At 34.1% G+C, this 19,459-nt stretch overlaps 1 protein-coding gene across 50 annotated transcripts in view; it reads right to left on the bottom strand.

The window, feature by feature from the left end:
• The window catches only part of PARD3 (par-3 family cell polarity regulator), a 646,585-nt gene that overhangs the window by 251,448 nt on the left and 375,678 nt on the right, over positions 1-19,459 (bottom strand). For all 50 annotated transcript variants that reach the window (XR_011999915.1, XR_011999914.1, XR_011999912.1 and 47 more), the window contains 4 exons: positions 8,943-9,068; positions 7,455-7,840; positions 3,438-3,577; positions 842-970 (listed from right to left, as the gene is read on the bottom strand). Coding sequence is in view for 45 of the 50 variants with exons in the window: in XM_072749213.1 (XP_072605314.1) it covers positions 842-970; positions 3,438-3,577; positions 7,455-7,840; positions 8,943-9,068 (781 nt within the window). In the remaining 5 variants the exon portion in view is untranslated. The remainder of the gene's footprint in view (positions 1-841; positions 971-3,437; positions 3,578-7,454; positions 7,841-8,942; positions 9,069-19,459) is intronic.

The following is a 19,459-nucleotide window of genomic DNA, read 5'->3' as shown; positions in this document are numbered from 1 at the left end:
GTCAAATGCTCAAAAATGGCCAAGCCAAAATCTGTTTTGAAATATTTAAAATACCACTTGTACTGGAAATAAAACAATTTTCTTACCACATAAAAAGATAAAAGTGATTCCTCCAATTATGTTGTTACATAACAAATGAAACCTGGCACTTTTTGCTGAAAAACATTCAAGCTATGTCAACTTACTATACATATTTCATTCACACCAATACTATGTAAATACTTCTTATATTTAGACATATTGATACACATATAAAACATGAAATAAATTGCCAACAAATGCCTTTTCATTTCATTTATGTCATTCCAAATAATGCCAATATTAGTAATTAATGGCGATGGGGCTTATTACCACTCAGGTCTCCTTACTTTCAATACTAATACTTTAATTAAGGTACTCTCTTTCATACAACAGGAACAGGAAGCAAGAAGCTTTACTTGGCTTAGCTAGATGCACTATGAAAATCTGAAATATGAACATTTGTCATATGTAGTGGAGACGATGGCAAGCTTTCAATAACAGCCTTTGAAGTGACAGTTATGAAATAATCAACGTCTCTGTATTCAATCACTCCATCTGAAAGTGTTCACTAATAAACATTTGCTGTCCTAGAAAATACTCTTGCAATTTGATTTTTAAATACCCCTACACTCCACATTGTGGATATCTATTTTCAAAATGGATGGAATATAAGAAAAGAATGCTTATATTAAGTTAAGGCTGAAAGATACAAAAACTACTACTTGGAAAATGTCTTGATACACACTGGCCATCAGGTGGCTAGCCCAGATCCCTGGCTCATGTGCATCACAAATCTTTCATCTGCTCTAAATTTACACACCAGTTCCCTTGGGTGGAAGGCATCTTCTTGGCGAAAGACCAGAAGGCTCACGGTCCCTTCCATCTTGGTGCTTCTCAACAGGGAAACAACTTCCTCTTGGGATTTGCCTGCTAAATCTACTCCATTTACCTAAAACAAATGAAACGTTTTCAGTTGCAATGCTGTGCAAACATATAACAGAAGAAAAGACATACACCCTAGAATCTATCAAGTCTACTATGGAGCACAATTCATTTCATGGTAAATTCTGTCATAATCTGGTAATCACCAGGCTGCTGTAGCTAATAAGGAAACATAGACCAAGTATCTAGAAGTGAAACAGGAAGTAGTAAATCTTTTAGCTCTCTAATTAATAAGCCAAAGCCAGAGCCACCAGAGCACTAAAAAGTAACAAGTAATAAACATATCCAAATTATCATTGTAACACAAAACTTACTGGCTTTGGACTAAGATATCTTGATGGCTTTGTGTATCATAGATTATTTTATATCAAAATAAAAAGGTGTTGCTGTTAAAGGGGGTAATAAAGGCACACTAAAAATATTTTGGTAAAACTTTCAATGAAATTTTATTGAAAATCATAAAGATAACTTTTTATCCTTAAAAGGTAAATATTAAAGAAGAACACAAGATAATCATAATATTTATGGAAGGGCAGCAATATTCTGAGGTAACAATATCTCAGTACTTTTCAACATTTTAAGAGAATCTTACAAAAAAAAAAGAAGATGATGATGATGAAAAAGAGAGAGATTTGAAATAACCAATTCCTGGAGAATCTCATCATTTTTACCTTTAAGGTATAAAAATATTATCAGAAAGCATCATATATTTAAAAGAAATGAATGAAAAGTTAAAAACTATTCTATAGCATTCACTTTAGAGAAAAATAACATTTTGTCCGTGGCAATAAAGTATATTATTTAAGTTATAATATCAATATTACCCTATAGTTAAAATACATCTGGGAACCTTTCACTCCCTACTAAAAAGTATCTTGTACAATTCAATGCACCACTATAAGTGATTGCATGAAATAGATAATGCAATTATCTATTGCAATTATCTATGCAACAGATCCAAAAAAAGAAAAACTTTCTAGATAACAAAAAAAATTAGTAACTTGATACATATTTGTTTTTTAAATATCCAGATGCTAAGAAAAACTGCCCACAAAACTGTCCATATTGGGGTCCCTGCTCAGTGGAGAATTTGCTCCCTCCCCCTCCGCCCCTCCCCCCTCCTCATTCTCTTTCTCTCTCTCTCAAATAAATAAAATCTTTCCAAAAAATGTGAAAATGTAGTTTCAAAGAAAGCTGATAGCTACAGAACATAAAGCCTAACTCTGAAGAAACACAGATTGCAGGTCTTTCCCACTGCTAAGAGAAACAAAAGCCTTTGTGATGTGTGGAAAGTAAAGCAATTATGGGAGCAAAGAGATTCTTGAAAAAAGATGAGGCTGGTGCCTGAGAGAGAGGACAGACATTTTTTGGACTCTGAGGCAAAGATGACTAAAATCAAGACTCAGCTGAGCCTCCTACTACATAAAACAAGCTACAACCACAAACTTGAACAAATACTACTTAACTTAGACCCCAAGGACAAGTGGCCCTTTCTGGAAACAAAACTCTAAATATAATTTATACTCAAACCTTTCCTTTTATTTAGCCTCTATCAATTCCCCTTTTAAAAATGGTGTCACAAGAACAAAACACAAAGAAAAGGTGTAAGATCTAAGAAATCGAGGCCCAATACACAGCCATGGGAAAATCTGGAAGGCAATCAATCCTCTGCTCCATTACTTTTCAAGAAATCTTTAAGAGACCTTGATCTGGAGGCTTCATAACTACATAATGAAGCTAAAAGTAATGAAGAAAGGGTAATGCCATAAAAAAGTACTTTAACATTAGTGTTTAATTCTAGTTAATAATTAGGAAAGGGGCATCTGCTGCTAAGAATACAGACTACGGTTTCTGAAAAAAACACTAAGGAAAATTAATATTTTTCTCAATCTTTCATATATATATGTATATATATCAGCAATCACACACACAGAAATTTCTTTGTATGTTTATGTATGCCTAAGATGGCCTGAAAGACCAATGAACCAAAACTCATGTGGTGCAGAAAGGAAATTTTGAAGAACTATTTTTTTTCTGACATTTGATTTTTATGTCTCAGTTCATTCTCCATGCTGCCATTTCAAAACTTCCTCTCATCAAGATACACTATTTTCATTTACTTCATTTGTCTCTTCTGAGTACAAAGTAGATATCATTTCTATATTGCCAGACATAAATTTAGAGCCATCTAGAAATATAACCTAACAGATATTGTACTTACATAATGACAAATGTTATGTTATCTCATAAACCGAATGTCTGAATAACTAAAAATTTATGAGTACATCAATGAAAAGATATTTCTCATCAAAGAACATGGAAACAAGTAGAAGTAAAGCATAAATATACTTTTATGATGCATATTTCTGCTAAAATAAATAATTTAATATTAATGAAGATGTGAAAAAGCATTGAGCCCTGAAAACAGAACTTTTTAAGAATTATGGAACTTCTGACATAGAGAAGTCACTCACCTCTATAAGTCTATCTCCTGCCTTAAGTCGGCCATCCTGAATGGCAGCCCCTCTTGGGAGGATGTTTTTCACATAAATTGGAGCTGAGCCACCTATTGTTACATCTCGGGAAGTGATGCTGAATCCCAAGCCTTCTGTACCTAAAAATTTGACGACAACAAAAAAAAGTAAATAAAATGAGATACCTTGAATTTCACAGGTGTAAAGGATTTGTTCTTCTCTACCTCAGCTTGACATTTTGTAACTTTCACAGGGGCCTATAGTGCTTTTAATATTTAAAAGTTTGAATAGCTTTTTCAAAATAGACTAAATTATGGAAGGTTTAAGTGGCTTACATATAAAAATTCTTTAATCTAAAAAGAAACGGGACTCTAGTACAAGACAGATGAAAGGTAATATACAAGTATGACTGCTAAAAGTTTTTAAATTGGTTGAAATTTTGATGTGAAATAAATGTAATTTCACCATGTGAGAAAAAAATTCTGTTAAAACCCACAGTATCTCAAATATCAATTAATATTGTGTAATAATGGTATCCAGATTTAAAGTGTAGGAGGAGGAGAAGGAAAGAGAAAATGATCAGGAAGACCAAAAAGAAATAGTGAAAAGAGAAATTATTCTAAATAACAGAACTTCCCAAAACTATAATTAAAACTATTTACTGACAGGATGAACCATATTTGTCTAGTTCTCTTCTATTCACCTAAATCTTAATCAATAAATAAAATTCAAAAAAACAAAGGCAAATTACCCAGGGAACACCCCATCTCAGATCACTGTTATCAAGTCTAAGCACCACCATCACACTATGCTTAAAGGTATTGAAATTAATAAGGCATTTACAGATAACTGTGGTGGTCTGTATAATTTCAATTCTAGGTTCTTCGGCAGCTTTCTTGACAAGCATTCCTAAGTGCAATACAGTACAGAAAAGAGGCTATATGTTACCAGAACCAACATGCAACAAGTCAAAATGAGCCAAGAAAAAATGTAAAGGCTACAACAAATTTCTAGGGAATCACACAATTTTTATAACACTTCTAATAATGATTAATTTCTACTGGAGCTTTTTTAAAAATTATTTTTTAGAATATTAGGTTCCATTTCAGTTGAAATGATACTAGGACAAATACTTGCTCATGTGGGAAAATGAGCTATGTAAAGGTGAAAATTCTATGAAAGAATACATTAATTTAATGCAGCACTCAGTACAAAACTAGAAGCAAGAGTACAAATCTGTGGGTAAATAAATATGGGCAAGTAACTATGAATGAAAACGTGGATGAAAGAAGAAACAAAGCTGACATGAAGAAAACACTCCGTAGTTATACCTGTAACGAAACTTATCATATATATATTCTCAAATTCAAACAAAACCTTCATTTACTTCAAGTCTGAAGTCACTTTAATGTGCCTGGATTGTTAATTTCTTGAGTCTTCTGTGCTGAAGACTTGAATGGCATCTTGTCTATATGAAATTTTCCTAATTATTCTGCTGGGACCTTTCCTTATGTCTCTGTGCTTTCATGAAGCTCTAATGACTTGCAATAACATTTATTAAGAAAGAATTCTAAATTATTCTTTTTGCAATATTAATTTGTATGAACTACAAAGACTGTTATATGAACCTCAATACTATTAAAATATCAGCAATAACCCCTAAATCTGTAAGCTAAAAGTTTAGGCAGTGACCTTTAAAATAAAGATAAATAGATATCAATTTTCATTTAGCAAAGCCAACAAAACATTTTGCACTGACTGAAACAGATTACAGACCTTCTCCTTTGACTTTATTAAAAAGCTAATTTCTACAAAACAGCAGGGTATTTGAGAATGGCAAAATGGCAATAAATATTAAGAAATCATAATTATGGAAGCAAGTACATAAGGGTCATTCTATTTTGTCATGTTTATATGACATGGTTCTTAAATTATACCTAAGAATCATTATAGTGAAGGCTCCTCCTTTTAGCACATAGAACTGATCTCAGTTTATGAAAGAACTGTCATTTAAAGCATATCAGTTCACTGTGAACTGAGTTTAAAGTTTAACATTGACACACCCTATGTTTTTGATGCGCTTCTTCATTAAAAATGCTAAATGCAACAATCATAATTGGTAAAAAATCTTATCTGTGAGCTACAATGAAGGCTTGTTCAATTCTCAGATACTCATTATTATCAAAATATCTGTATTTCATACTAATAAAAAAGGATCAGCATTCTTCACTCTTATTTATTATAAACTTAGTTTAATTTTCATATAAAATATTTGCAAAGTATTGACAGAACACACAGTTGGTTTCTGCCTTATTGCCACACATTCTCACAGTAAATTAACATCAAGATACAGCTATGAGAGACTCTTTATCATTTAGAATACTCAAAGTCAGAAAAACATTAAAAGAAAGCCACTGTTCCCATTTTTCTGATCTCGATGACTGAGAACAGTCTTTCTCAACTAGCTGTGTCAACATAATCATATCTTTTAAAATGCTATTAAAATAAAACTGTTAATTTCTGTATTCAAAAGAATGCTTCTATTAAAGGCAAATAAAATTTCACTTAATTTAAAAGTTCATATTGTATCAGTTGTTAAATATAATTGTGTGAAAAACGTAATTATCTAAATAAAAATATGTCTGTTAGTGTAAAAGGGCAGAGATATTTATGAACTAATATCTTTATGACAATGACCAAGGAAACTATTTTTCCTCCCTCTGTTGAGAGATCCCAAGCAGAATTTTAGTTTTTATATAATCCATTTGTGATTATGTTTTTGCTTAAAAACAAGGTCCTGTCATTTGAGTAGAGAAAGAAGACGACAGGTTCTGATATTTTTCTCATCTAGGAATGAATAAAGCTAAAAGGGGTTTTATGCTGATATTACTCTGCATTTGTAAGATGTTTCAAAAATGGAGCAAAGCTGTCAATTCCTGATCATGTCAACCAAGTATTTGGAGCTTAAAAGTCAGTAACCAGAAATAAGGAGTTTGTGGTTCACATAAAGTTCAATGAAAGAATATAATTAGAAAGGAAATAGGAATCTCAGACTTTACAACCTTGTAAACCCTACTCCAAGTGGAAAGAATGGTTTAAATGTCAGGATATGGAAAATGGTCTAGGAGGACTCTGCTAACAGCCAAGTGACTTGAGGAAATCACTCTACCTCTCTTGGATTCATTTCCACCTAACTGTAGGAGTTGGCTGAACTCATAAAAAGAGAAATACTCTTTATGATATCATTTTGAAAGATATGACATTAAAATACATCAGAATGCTCAGCTAAAATGGATAATTAACAGCAAAAGTGTAACTCAGTGCCTGGAGGGGACAGTGTTTGGAAATCAGAAGATCAAGCCTAGCAGCCTACACTAAGTCAAGAACAAAATGGAAAAGTACACTTCCTGTACACAAGGATGCATAGTCTATGGAAGGGATACTTACATAAAAAAATTGACATAAGGCATCACGTAATAAAGAGTTATTAGCAAGGTCCATTAAATTGCCCTTGTCATCTTAAAAAAGGAAAGCAGTGTAACATTCTGGTTAAGTAGCAGACAAGGAGCCACCTGCTCGGTGAATCTACTTTCTATCACGAACCACTGACAGCTTCAAATTAATCAGTCACTTGCCCTTACCAAAATGATGGGGTTCATATGGAGGAGCTCTCACATCCTCTCTGAGAGCTATGTCTGCACTTCAAGTGGGGTGATCCAAACAGTCTAGTCCTCACTATTGTTTTGGGTTTAATTATATCCTGAAACCAATTCCTTCTGTTACCAAAAATCTTAATCACAGTAGTGGCTGCTACTTTCTTCACAGAAACTTGTTTTTAAAGCCTTATTTTTTCTGAACTCCTCACTTTCTTTCTGACACAGCAAAATGAATCTGAAAAGCATAAAAACTACAATTTTCAATACTTTAAGTCATTATAACCGTTCTTTCTTATAATAATGGATTAGTTGATTTGATTTTTAAAATAAACTCCATAAAACAAAACAAGGTGGGTCATACCTTTCTTCAGCTGGATATTAAGCCTCTTGCCTATTTTTTTCGTATTATAACCACTGCTTACATTTGAACTAAATATATTTTGTGGGGCCTGAGCAAGAGCTGACGGCGGTTTTCCGGAGGGGTGTGTGCTCTGAGGTAGTAGGCGGGGGTGCGAGTCTATGTGCTCGGGTGGGTGGTTCAATCTGGGTGCTCTGGGCAGCGCCTGAAGTCCGGCACTAGTCACACCCCTGTTATCCATATACTGGCTGTCCGGACTGAAGTGGCTTGAATAGTAATTGTTCTTCTCACTTTGGGAGAGTTGTTCATACTGCTCTTTATTTGCTGCAGGAACCACATGGAACCAAATGATGGGTGTACGCATGGCTTGGCGAAACATATGTTGTGCTCTGGGTTTGAGAAAGAATGGAAAATTAGCAAATTAAGACTGGCAGACTAGAAGATATTATGAGCTTAATTAAGTATACTAATTAAGCAACAAGAACTGCCAGACTTTGTTGAAACGGAAAAACAAAATCCTGATATCCCATTTATCAATCAAGTTTGCAAGCTCAGATAGAAGCATAGCTGTTTTCTCCAAATATAAATTTTTTATTCTCTTAATAAAAATGAGAAAATTATCTATAACTACAGATAAAATACCAGGTACTCAATCACAGATTATTACATAGTTTTAAGCACAATAGAGGTATTATAATTGCAATAGGAAAAGAAATTAAATACAATCTTGTCTCTACAACATTATCCAATACATTTAAAAATTACATTTTGTTACATGGAGCCACTTGAGTTTTTGAAGAAATAAATATATTTAGAAAACTATAGAAGTCAACTATCCATTATCAGCAAAATTAACACAAGTGTATGCAAAATTCTTAAGAAAACCAGTGTGGCCTCAGTGACTTAAAATGTGAAGAGTTTTGGTCTTGGTGCTAGTCCACGACCAGCCTGAGCAACTGCTCCAGCTCACGCTCATTCATGACTCAGATCTCACACACGAAATCCTTATGATTTCTGCTCACTCTTGTCCTATTTTAGAGGAACTGGACAACTTTTATCTTTTTAATTGAGTAATGACTTAAATCAGGATAAAGAAAATTGGGCAGACCACACTGTAGTTCAAAGGAGCTTTTTCTGCTTATTTATAAGATGAATCATTACATGCAACAAAGTCGGGAACGTGAGTTAAAATATAATAAAGCCCAGCACGCTGGCAAATTTTCTGAAAGGTGAGGAAATAGCAAAATTGTGAAGTATAAATTGGGCCCATAATATTTTAAGAAGCGCTCTGTCAGTCAGAGGGCATTTTGAAATATAGCCTAATGGTAGTAATTACCTGTAGTTTGATTAAATTTTTAAAAGCTAGATAATGACAGAAAATACTCCTCTCTAGTATAAAGACAGAGACATGTTGTTTGAAGCATTTCAATGGACTACACTCTCTCATGCCTCGAGCATGAAAGAACAGCAGTGCAGCCAGCACACACTTACTGTTCAAATCTTCTATTTCGAAGGTCGCCATCATTAATCCTGACAATGCAATCATTTTCGTGAAAAAGGTTTTCTTGTTCAGCTTTACCACCTTTCTCCAATCGTTTTACTAATAACCCCAGGGTTCTGGAACATTAAGAATGCAAATCATTACACATGTAATATTTCTACTACCATGCACAATGCCCTACTGCTTTAATGCTGGTATTATATTTACAAAGACTTCCTGATAAAGGAGTACATTAAATCGTTATTAATACACTTGAAAATAACACCAACACAAAAAGCACAACCATATAAATGAAGTGCAGAAATGGATCCTTTCAATAAATGTAATAAATTGTTTCTGGTTGTCAGGATTATGTTTCTGAAACAAACTATGTACTCCTCTCTATGCTTAGAAATGCTTCAAACAGAGCTTGCCTGATGGTTCACTAGATATCGCAGTGTGGAGCATAGAAGAGCGTGCACTTGTGGATAGCTCTGGCAGTTTTCTGTTTTAAGCCGGCTGGTTCACCGTGCACGCGCAGGTGATCAAAGAAAGGTTAACCTCAGCGCATTGTACATTTGCAAAGAAAAAGAGGAAAGTTTTGATTCTTGGCATCTGAATTTGATGGTGCCTAAGCGTCTCAAATTTCAAAACTTGTTAGGTCTCCCAAAAGTGAAAAATTCGTTGCCATTATTCCCATTTAGAGACAAATAAGAGAAAGCCAGTGACAGGTTCAAATGTCAATGGTTCAAACCTCATCAATGTGTGCTAAAACTGCAGGTTGAAAGAAAAGCCTGAATGAACTGTTAGAGACCAATAAGGAGATAAAAAAGCAAAAATTAGTAGGGTACTTGGTCTAGAGTACTAATATCTTGACTGACAGAAAGAATATTCTAGATACCCTGACAAGTGGCCAACATTATCTGACCACAGTACAAAGAACAGGAATCTTTACCTAGTTCTGGTGCTGTGACTGACTTGATGGCTAGCATAAATTCTGTATGATGATCATATTAAAAATTTTTATGAACCTATCTTGGGCCTGTCCAAAGCTTAGATTTTCTTTCATAATCCCCATATTTAGAGATAATATCCATATAGATACTCAAATTTAGAAACCTGCCAAAATTAAAGTTGATATTTCCAATAGCTCAGATATAGATAATATATCTTCCAACAGAATACAATTTGCCATGCCCTATATAGGCTTTCGAGGAAAAAGATACCCATATAGACAGCTCCTCTTTTAAACGTTTACAGTAATTCTTATCTGTCCTATGGCCATTTATCTCTGTAATTCTCTGTAATTGTTACTTATATACACATCTTATCTCTACTAGTGCATTGTAAGCTCCTGCAAGATGGAGAAGATGGGATTCAGCAACGCAGGCTCAAGCACCTAAATAGTAGCAAGGTCTTGACAAATGAAAACCACAAGAGTTTAGCTCAGGCAAACAAGTCTCACATTTCTAAGAAACTTTCTGCAAAAAAGAAAATGAGCCAAAAGAAATTTAGATTCAGATCCTTTTCTTCATGAAGATGTCATTTACACCAAATTATGATTGAACTGAAATAAACTTGAAAGCAAAAGGTCCTTTTTCACTGGTTATTTTGTAACTTCAACTTGTTTCCCTCATGAATATTTACAGAGTCATTCTTTTACTTCATTTTAATGTTTATTGTTAAGTATAGTACAGCATGTTTTATTCTAAGGTCAAGTCCACCAACTGGCAAAGGTCATCAGAGGAGGTAACATTTAAATCGCCTTTTTTAATTTCACCATTTGAGGATTAGTACCTACTAGTCTAAGAGTCTAAAAGTCTTAGTGACTGATAAAAACATTATTACATAGGTAATGTTTGGTTACTCACTACCATATATTGGAATTAAACAAATATAAAAATCCCCTCAGCTCAAAGGGAAGAACAAAGTATGAGCAACCTAATGGTCTGAGTCCTATTTGGAAGAAAGAGATCCCACAACACACACCAATAATTATTAAGTTACTGTTAAAATGTCATCTGTGCCCATGATCTGTCTCCTAACACTTCCCTGTTGTGTGTGTTTCTATGTGCAATTGACTAAGTGCTCTAAGAAAGGAATCAATTAATTAAGATATATCCATGATTCTGTTGAATGAGACAAAATAATTTGAGACATCAAATTAAATCACAGTTCTTGACAGTATGAGAACTAGAAGACATTTGGCCATTTCACCCTCAAAGCAACCATATAAAAGAACAGCTTAAAGGAAAAAATGATTCAGCCACCCACAATCACAACACAATCATACATGAGGCACCACACTTGTTGCTAAAGGCTATCTCTACAGACCAAGAGCACTTTGCAGGGTGCATGCATTTGGTGTGCAGTAAAAGTATGCCTTTCCAAGAGTCACTCCAGTTAAGTAATTAGTTCTAAATTGGTGAAATCATGAGCTATTTCTCAGTATGGTTACAAAATTTCTGCAATCTAAAGTGATGAATAATGGTTACGCTTTTATGTATTCTGAAATATTTTATGTATTCCAAATAGCCTATAGAATATTTTGATACATATATATTCATATATACACATACACACACATACATATACACACCTATACACAGAGAGGGAGAGACAAGAGACAGACTGTGTTTAATGAAAATTACTCAGCAGTTAACTAGTACTGATCATTTGTTTAAATTTACAAATTTACCCCAGATAGCTCCTTTCAGTATTTACCACAGTTTAAAATAAAACAACTTGGAAATACATAATTTAATTCTACAAGTAGCACCAATATTTCTCAGATGAGTAGGTCTATGGATTTATATTCATCTAGATAATCATTTTTCTTTTACAATCTACTCCCTCCCTCCCCCAGGAATCATTCTAGAATAATAATTCACAGTAAAAAAAAAAAAAAAAAGCATGGCATGCTTCATTTATTCAATGGCCTGTCTTTCCAAATAAGTCCTCATATATGGCCTAATTCATCAGTAATCCTAATATGCAGTGAAAAATACAAATCAAAAATAAATACACCATCACATTCATATGGAACATAAACAGAAGTTTATTAAATGAGGCTTTTAGAATCCAAAGTTGTTAAAATAGCAGCAAAATCTTAGACTCTTCTTTCTCAGTGCTGAAGACTAGAAAACCCACTGGGGAAGGGAGGGCAGGGAGGAAGAATTTTATCCTAAGTAACACAGCAAGTGATCAGGGAATCAACAGAACAGACTGAATTAAGGAGAAGTTAGTAGCCTGCTGATTTCTAAATACTTGACCACACTATTAGAATCATTCTCTCAAAAAAGAATGGATTAATTTAAAAGTAAAGTGGTACAATCTGCAAAATTATCTCATTTGCTTCACTAGGTGAAAATGATTACAAAAAGAATGGGAAGGAACTATCAAAAAAACTTCACAAGAGAATTGAACTGACAACATAACAGCGAGCCTGAGAATGAAAAGTACCCTCTGAAGGGAAATCAACAGGAAGTTGTAACACTTTCATCTTCCTGAAAAACGTGAATGCAAGCACATAGATCTCCATGCCTCCCACATTCAATTTAAAGCCATCTCCAACAGTATAATTAAAAATAAATTTTAGGTATGTTTTTTGCAAATTCAACCAGCACCTAGTATTTGTTCTAGAGTAATAAAGAACTGACTGCCTATAGTATTGTGGTCCCTGTAACACTTATTAGAGACATAAATGAAGTTAACGAAGTCCCAGACATTTTGGCATGTCCATATGCTGGGATAGAGAATAGTTTTTCCTCTAGGCAGTTAGTACTGAAATTCCTTATCAGGGACAACCATTTTCCATAAGAAGAAGTCACTCTGCAAAAAATAGGAAGAGGAGGAGAGAAAAGAGACAGTGGGGTGAGCTCTGGGTGGGTTACAGTCCAGAAGAACTCCCCAGATGAAATGCACAAACAGACACAGGAGGAAAGAGGCAGTGCGTTTATTAATATGGAGAGGCAGATTTATGAAGGTGTGTTTGTAGGGTTTGGGGATATAAAAACAACCTCCCTTACCTGTGTGAATCTAATGTAAACCCAACTTGGCACATATACTTTTAGAGCACACAGATTTTTTTTCTGCTAAATCTGAAACATCCCCATGCCTGCCCAATTTCTACTATTTCCTATTTTTTTTTTTCAAAATTTTGGGGAAAAGTACTATGTCCACTATGTAAAAATCTCACTTCTGAATGATTTTCCTATAATAAATATCTGCAAACATACACATATTTCTTTAAGCCCTTTCTCCTGGCTTCTGAGCAATGTTTCTTACAAAAGGGGGTGGAGCAAAGACTACAGTCACAGAAAGCAAGCCATTGAAATGCTGCATCTTTGTACATGAGTTTGGATGTATAATTAGAAATTTAACTGCTTAGATTATATTAAGGATTGCACCACTACATTTTTACAAGGTTTATTAGCCTAATTATACATTTAATTAAAACAAACTCAGTCATACATGTTAACATTTTCAATTCTAAGTATAAATTACAACCAATGATAAAACCAAAAATAAGTAACAAATGTTTTATTGACATCTAAATTGGCTAAGCTAGTCTGAGTTTTGCTTTGATAAAATAAGCTCCCACAACAGCCACCCAGCTGTATGGAAATGATCATAATTCATCTTAATAAAAGCTGACACAGTATAAACACCACAACTGTGGTGAAGTCAGAGTCAGCGTGGGCAGGGTGGGATACCATCAACAAGACCATATCACCTCGTTGAACACTATTCATGGGGGGCCAGCCATTACCTACATTTGATCCTTGAGAACTATAGCCACCATCACAACAGGCACAAACAAAAAAAGCTCAACTAAGTCCCAAATTAAAAAGAAAAAACAACTTAGTTTTTTAAATCTTTAATAGAGGAGATAAAATAGAACAACAACAACAAAAAGTAAACAAGTAGAGATATCCTGAGGTGCATGAGTGGCTCAGTCAGTTAAGCATCTGCCTTCAGCTAAGGTCATGATCCTGGGGTCCTAGGATCGAGCCCCATGTCAGGCTCTCTGCTGAGAGAGCTTCTTCCTCTACTTGCCAGTCCCCCTGCTCCTGTTCTATCAAATAAATAAAAATAAAATCTTAAATTAAAAAGAAAGCAGAGAAATCCTTCAGCTTAGGGCAGAGATTACAGGCATCATACTTCTACACTTAAAGAAGATTTATCTAAATGTAAGCCACAGGGACGCCTGGGTGGTCAGCAGTGGGGCAGCTGCTTTTGGCAAAGGTCATGATCCCAGGAGCCAGGATCTAGCCCCACATCAGGCTCCTGCGAAGAGCCTGCTTCTCCCTCTGCCTATGTCTGTGTGTGTGTGTGTGTGTGTGTGTGTGTGTGTGTGTCTCATGAATAAACAAATAAATCTTTAAAAAATAAATAAATAAAAATAAATGTAAGCTACACTATTCTAAAACAAATGTATTTAGTATAGTCCTTTATTAAACAAGTCTACAGCTAAGAATGAACTAAAAACTTTCAGACAAAATACAGATTCAGTTAATAAAGTTAAATGTTTTCTCAGAAGTAAATTAAAATTGAATACTCAAAGAGCATATTTATTTTTTGTAAAGTGATAATCAATTTCAAAATTCTACAATGATCAGAAATACACAAGCCCTGAATAAAGCTTTCCTTATATGAACTAGTTCCATGAAATTCAAATTGGCTATAATTCTTCAGTAACATATACATTGAACTAACTAAACTAGTATATACGGTTGGCCCCTGCACAATGTGGAGTTAGGGGTGCAGACCCCAATGCAGTAAAAAATCTGCATATAACTTTTTGATTTTCTAAAAACTAATAGCCTAACTGCTCTCGATAATATAAGTCAATTAACACACATATTTTGCATGTTATATGTATGCTGTATTCTTAAAGTAAGATGAAGGAAAGAGAATGTTAATAAGAAAATCATAAGGAAGACAAAAAACATTTGCAGTACTGTATTATATTTATAGGGGGAAAACCCATTTATAAGTGGATTCACATATTCAAACCCATGTTGTCCAGGGCCAGATGGACTCTTGTGCCTCTCCCCAAATATTATGATTAGAAAACAGAGAAGAAGGAATTTTAGATATGAAAAATACTAGAACAGAAACTCCATGATGACAGGCATTTTTATTTGTTTGGTTCTCTAGAACAGGGCTGGCAAATTACAGCCCACAAGCCAACATTCAGCTGGCCACCTGCTTTTTATAAATGCAGCTTTATTGGAACACAGCCACACTCATTTGCTTATATACTGCTTATGGTTACTTTCGTGCTACACTGACAGGATTGCATATTTGCAACAGAAACTCGGTGACCCATAATACAAAAATATTGACTATCTGACCCTGTGAAGGGTTTGCCAATCTCTGATCTACCAAATGTCTAGAAACCAGAATACCGCCTGGTAAATACCAGATCTTTTAAAAAGCAAACAAAAAACTTGCTAGATAAAATAAACACAAGCATAGGACTATTATTTGCATTTGAAAAAGTACTGTGAATGAACACTGCAAGGACCACAGGTCTAAGAAAAAGAAGAATGTATACAAATGGGAACTGTCCATTACAGAAAACACCCAGAGAAACAGACTGCACTTTACCAAGGATAATATGCTTTAGTGATACTGGTTTCCACAGGAGAAAAGATGTAGAATATCCACTGTAAGTTATATTTTGGAGTTCAGGTAAAAGAATAACTATTATTTTAAAAAAATGCAATCATATTTCTTGAAAACCTTTAACAATTTCTCCATTATTTACCGAATAAAGTCCCAGAGGTCACTAATAAAGTGCTTTGTAACAATCTCTCCAGTGCTATCTTATAATAAATTGTTTCAAATCCCTGATTCATTATTTCTATTTCATGTACATGTGACTATGGCCTCTTCCTTTCATATATTCTCTTCCTGGGAAAGCGTATTATTCCAGAATGTCACTAGAAAACTGCTGTATTTCCTTCAAAGAACAGAAGAACAGATAAATTTCCATTGCTCCACTGGGGGTACACCATAGCACTCAATATTTCATACTTCTGCTAACTCCCTATGGCATTTGTGCACAGAGTTCTTTTGACACATAGCATGGATTTTTTTATATACACATTTTTAAATCGGACTTTAAGTCCCTTAAAACCAAATTTAAAATTTAAATCTTATAATTTCATAAACCCAACCTGTACAGTACACATTTTTTATCTTGCTTATTAAATACCTAACATTACATTACATTACTAAAAAGCCTCAGGAAAAACTCATTAACATCTATCAAGCCAGGATATGTCTTTATTTGTCTAAATCTAATATAACAATGCAATAGCTAATATGGATAGCCATGGGTTCATTCACAATTTTACTAGTACACTTTACTGAGCAAAACCTATGGGTTAAATTCTAGAAATTTAAAAATATAAAATAAAACACAGTTTCTCTACCAAAGGAAATGACAATTATTTGGCATAACTCTCCTGAAAGTAGAAGCGTTTGTGATTTTACATTTGAAGGGTATGTTTGCATTTACATTAGGAGGAAATCAAATTACATGAGTGAAGTGAAAACTGATTTCAAGGTAATGAAACTGTGAATAAAGAGTTCTGGATGGAGATCACTTAACTTTATCTTTGAAATACATACAAGATGATGACTAAAGCAAACCAGCATCACAATGAAGGAAACAATCAACACAACTAAAAGGCAACCTATAGAATGGGAAAAGACATTTGCAAATGACATATCTGATAAAGGGTTAGCACCCAAAATATATAAAGAATCTATAAAATTCACTCAAAAAATAAATAATTCAATTAAAAATGGACAGAAGACATTAATAGACATTTTACTGAAGAAGACATCCAGATGACTAACAGATACATGAAAAGATGTTCAATGTCACTCATCCTCAGGGAAATAAAAATCAACACTACAACGAGATACCACCTCACACCTCTCAGAATGGCTAAAATCAACAACACAAAAAACAACGGATTGTGGCATGGATGTGGAGAAAGGGAACCTTCCTGCACTCATTGGTGAGAATGCAAACTGGTATAGCCACTCTGGAAAACAGTTTAAAGCTTCCTTAAAAGGTTAACAAGAGACCTACCTTAAAACCCAACAATTGCACTACTAGGTATTTACCCAAAAAATAAAAAATACTAATTCAATGGGATACACACACCCCAATATTTGTAGCAGTATTATCTACAACAGCCAAATTGTGGAAATAGTTCAAGTGTCCAACAGTTGATGAATGGATAAAGACATATAGTATATATACAATGGAATATTACTCAGGCATAAAAAATAATGAAATCTTGCGATTCACAAATGACACGGATAGAGTTAGAGAGTATTATCCTAAGTAAAATAAGTTAGAGGAAGAAATACCGTATATGATTTCCCTTATATGTGGAATTTAAGAAAGAAAATAAATGAACAAAGAGAAAAGGAAAAACAGCAGAAGGGAGAGGGGCAAACCAAGAAACAGACTCTTAACTACAGAGAACAAATTGATGGTTATCAGAGAGTGGATGGAATGGGAATGGGTTAAATAGGTAATGGGGATTTGCACTTGTGATGAGCACCAAGTGATATATGGAAATATTGAATCACTATATTTTACACCTAACACTAACATTATACTGTATGTTAACTAACTGGAATTTTAAAAAATCTTTAAAAAAATATCATCAAGGGGAAGATAATACTATCTCTTCTATACATCTGTTTCTCTCTCTGTCTAGGTACTGAGGCAGTGGTTGGGGGATGGGTAGCCATATGCCAACTGTCACTAACGCCTCCAGTCAAAAAAGACCATCTGACTCTACTCTTAAATATAGTCTTTGTAAATAGGCCCAGCAAGATCCTTTTCAAAAAAATTCATTATCCCTCAGACCATAATAATATTTAAGTGGCTTTAAAAATTTCTCTAACTTGACTTTATATTTCTTACTATTTTCTTGAATTGTATTTGGATTCAAGATATCTTGCATTGTACATCTTCTCTTTATGATATATAATTCACATCCCACATTGTTCCTTAGACTTTTTGACTTTGAAATCCAAATCCAAAAGCAATACTGACATATATGGGTCACTTTTATGAAAATAAGTATTCAGTAAGTGTTATTCAATTAGTCATATCTCGAAAATTGAGAAGGCCCAAATATAATTGGAATTTTGTACAAGGTAAGTTACTCTTGGAAATTTCAACTTACATCCCATGAATATGTATTCTTTTATTCCCATAAGAATAAAATTTCTTCATGAATTCCACTTAATTTCTTCCTTTCTGCTATACTCCATTGCTTAATTTGTCCTTGCGGCCACCATGGAGCTGATGTAGCTCCCTTTATAAGCTGTCATCACATTTAAAAGCATCAACAAGCCAGCTTCAGTTACATAATTCAGACAATTCTTCCTATATCAACTCAGAAAGTACCTATTATATGTCAACATTTATCCCATAATTATAATTGTGTGATTTCCTGGCCATCACTCCATCTGGACTTTAAATCTCTAGAGAAAGATTATTCCTGTTCATCTTTGTTTCCTAGTACCTAACACAGGAATCCTCACACAGTAAATGCTTTGGAAGCTTCTGACTGAATGAAAAGAATCCACCTCTAAGCATTTCTGACAACAAGGATACTGGGTGTGTATGCCTCCTTAAGATTGATTTCTAGGATTCTGGGCAGCCTGCCTGTTTTTGCCCTCCCAATGATAACAATAACTATCAAGTCCATGTGGGAGCTTAAAAATGCAATACAAGTATTGGGAAAAAAATATATTTCTATCGTTTCCCAAGATAAAAAGTAGTAATGCCTAAAAAGAGTTTATAAAGGATCTTAATCTCTTTGTCCCTTATATAAGAATGCTGCACAAGATTTTCTTCTTTAAATGTCAAACCACCAGAGATTAAAAATGACTCAGTTATAAAACAACCTGTAGTTCTGCAAAGGGATACTTGTCTACTTGAATGTGTTCTGTATCTCTAAACACCATGGTAACCAGTGCCTCATGGATTCTGTGAAATTGCTTCCATTGACTTAATCTATACCAAATTTACTTTTCTATCTCACTCTCCTTTTCCTCTAGGCTTTTCATCTATTTATTTTATCGTAATATCCTTTCACATTGAGGGAAGAAATGTGTAATAAATGACAGAAAATGACACGTTTGTAATTGAAATACGTTAATTCTCATTTAAATGGGAGACCAGGAAGTGTTTCAAGAGGGCAGTGTAGAAAGATCCTGAACTCATATCTTCCCACAGACACAACACACATACAGCTACATATGGAGCCATTCCATCAGAAAAGAACCTAAGAACCAGCTAAATAGCTATTCCACAAGAAAGGATAAAAATGCCACACAGAGATGAGCTCTTACCAAAAACCCCCAGGATAGTGACCCACAATTGGGGAAAAAAACTTAAAACACAACACAAATATAAATATATACATACAAAAAAAAAATATATATATATACATACATAAATAAAAACATATATACAGCT

The sequence above is a fragment of the Vulpes vulpes genome, chromosome 2 (assembly GCF_048418805.1).
Source record: "Vulpes vulpes isolate BD-2025 chromosome 2, VulVul3, whole genome shotgun sequence".
NCBI classification, from domain to species: Eukaryota; Metazoa; Chordata; class Mammalia; order Carnivora; family Canidae; genus Vulpes; species Vulpes vulpes.
This window is presented reverse-complemented; position numbering and strand designations above follow the sequence as displayed.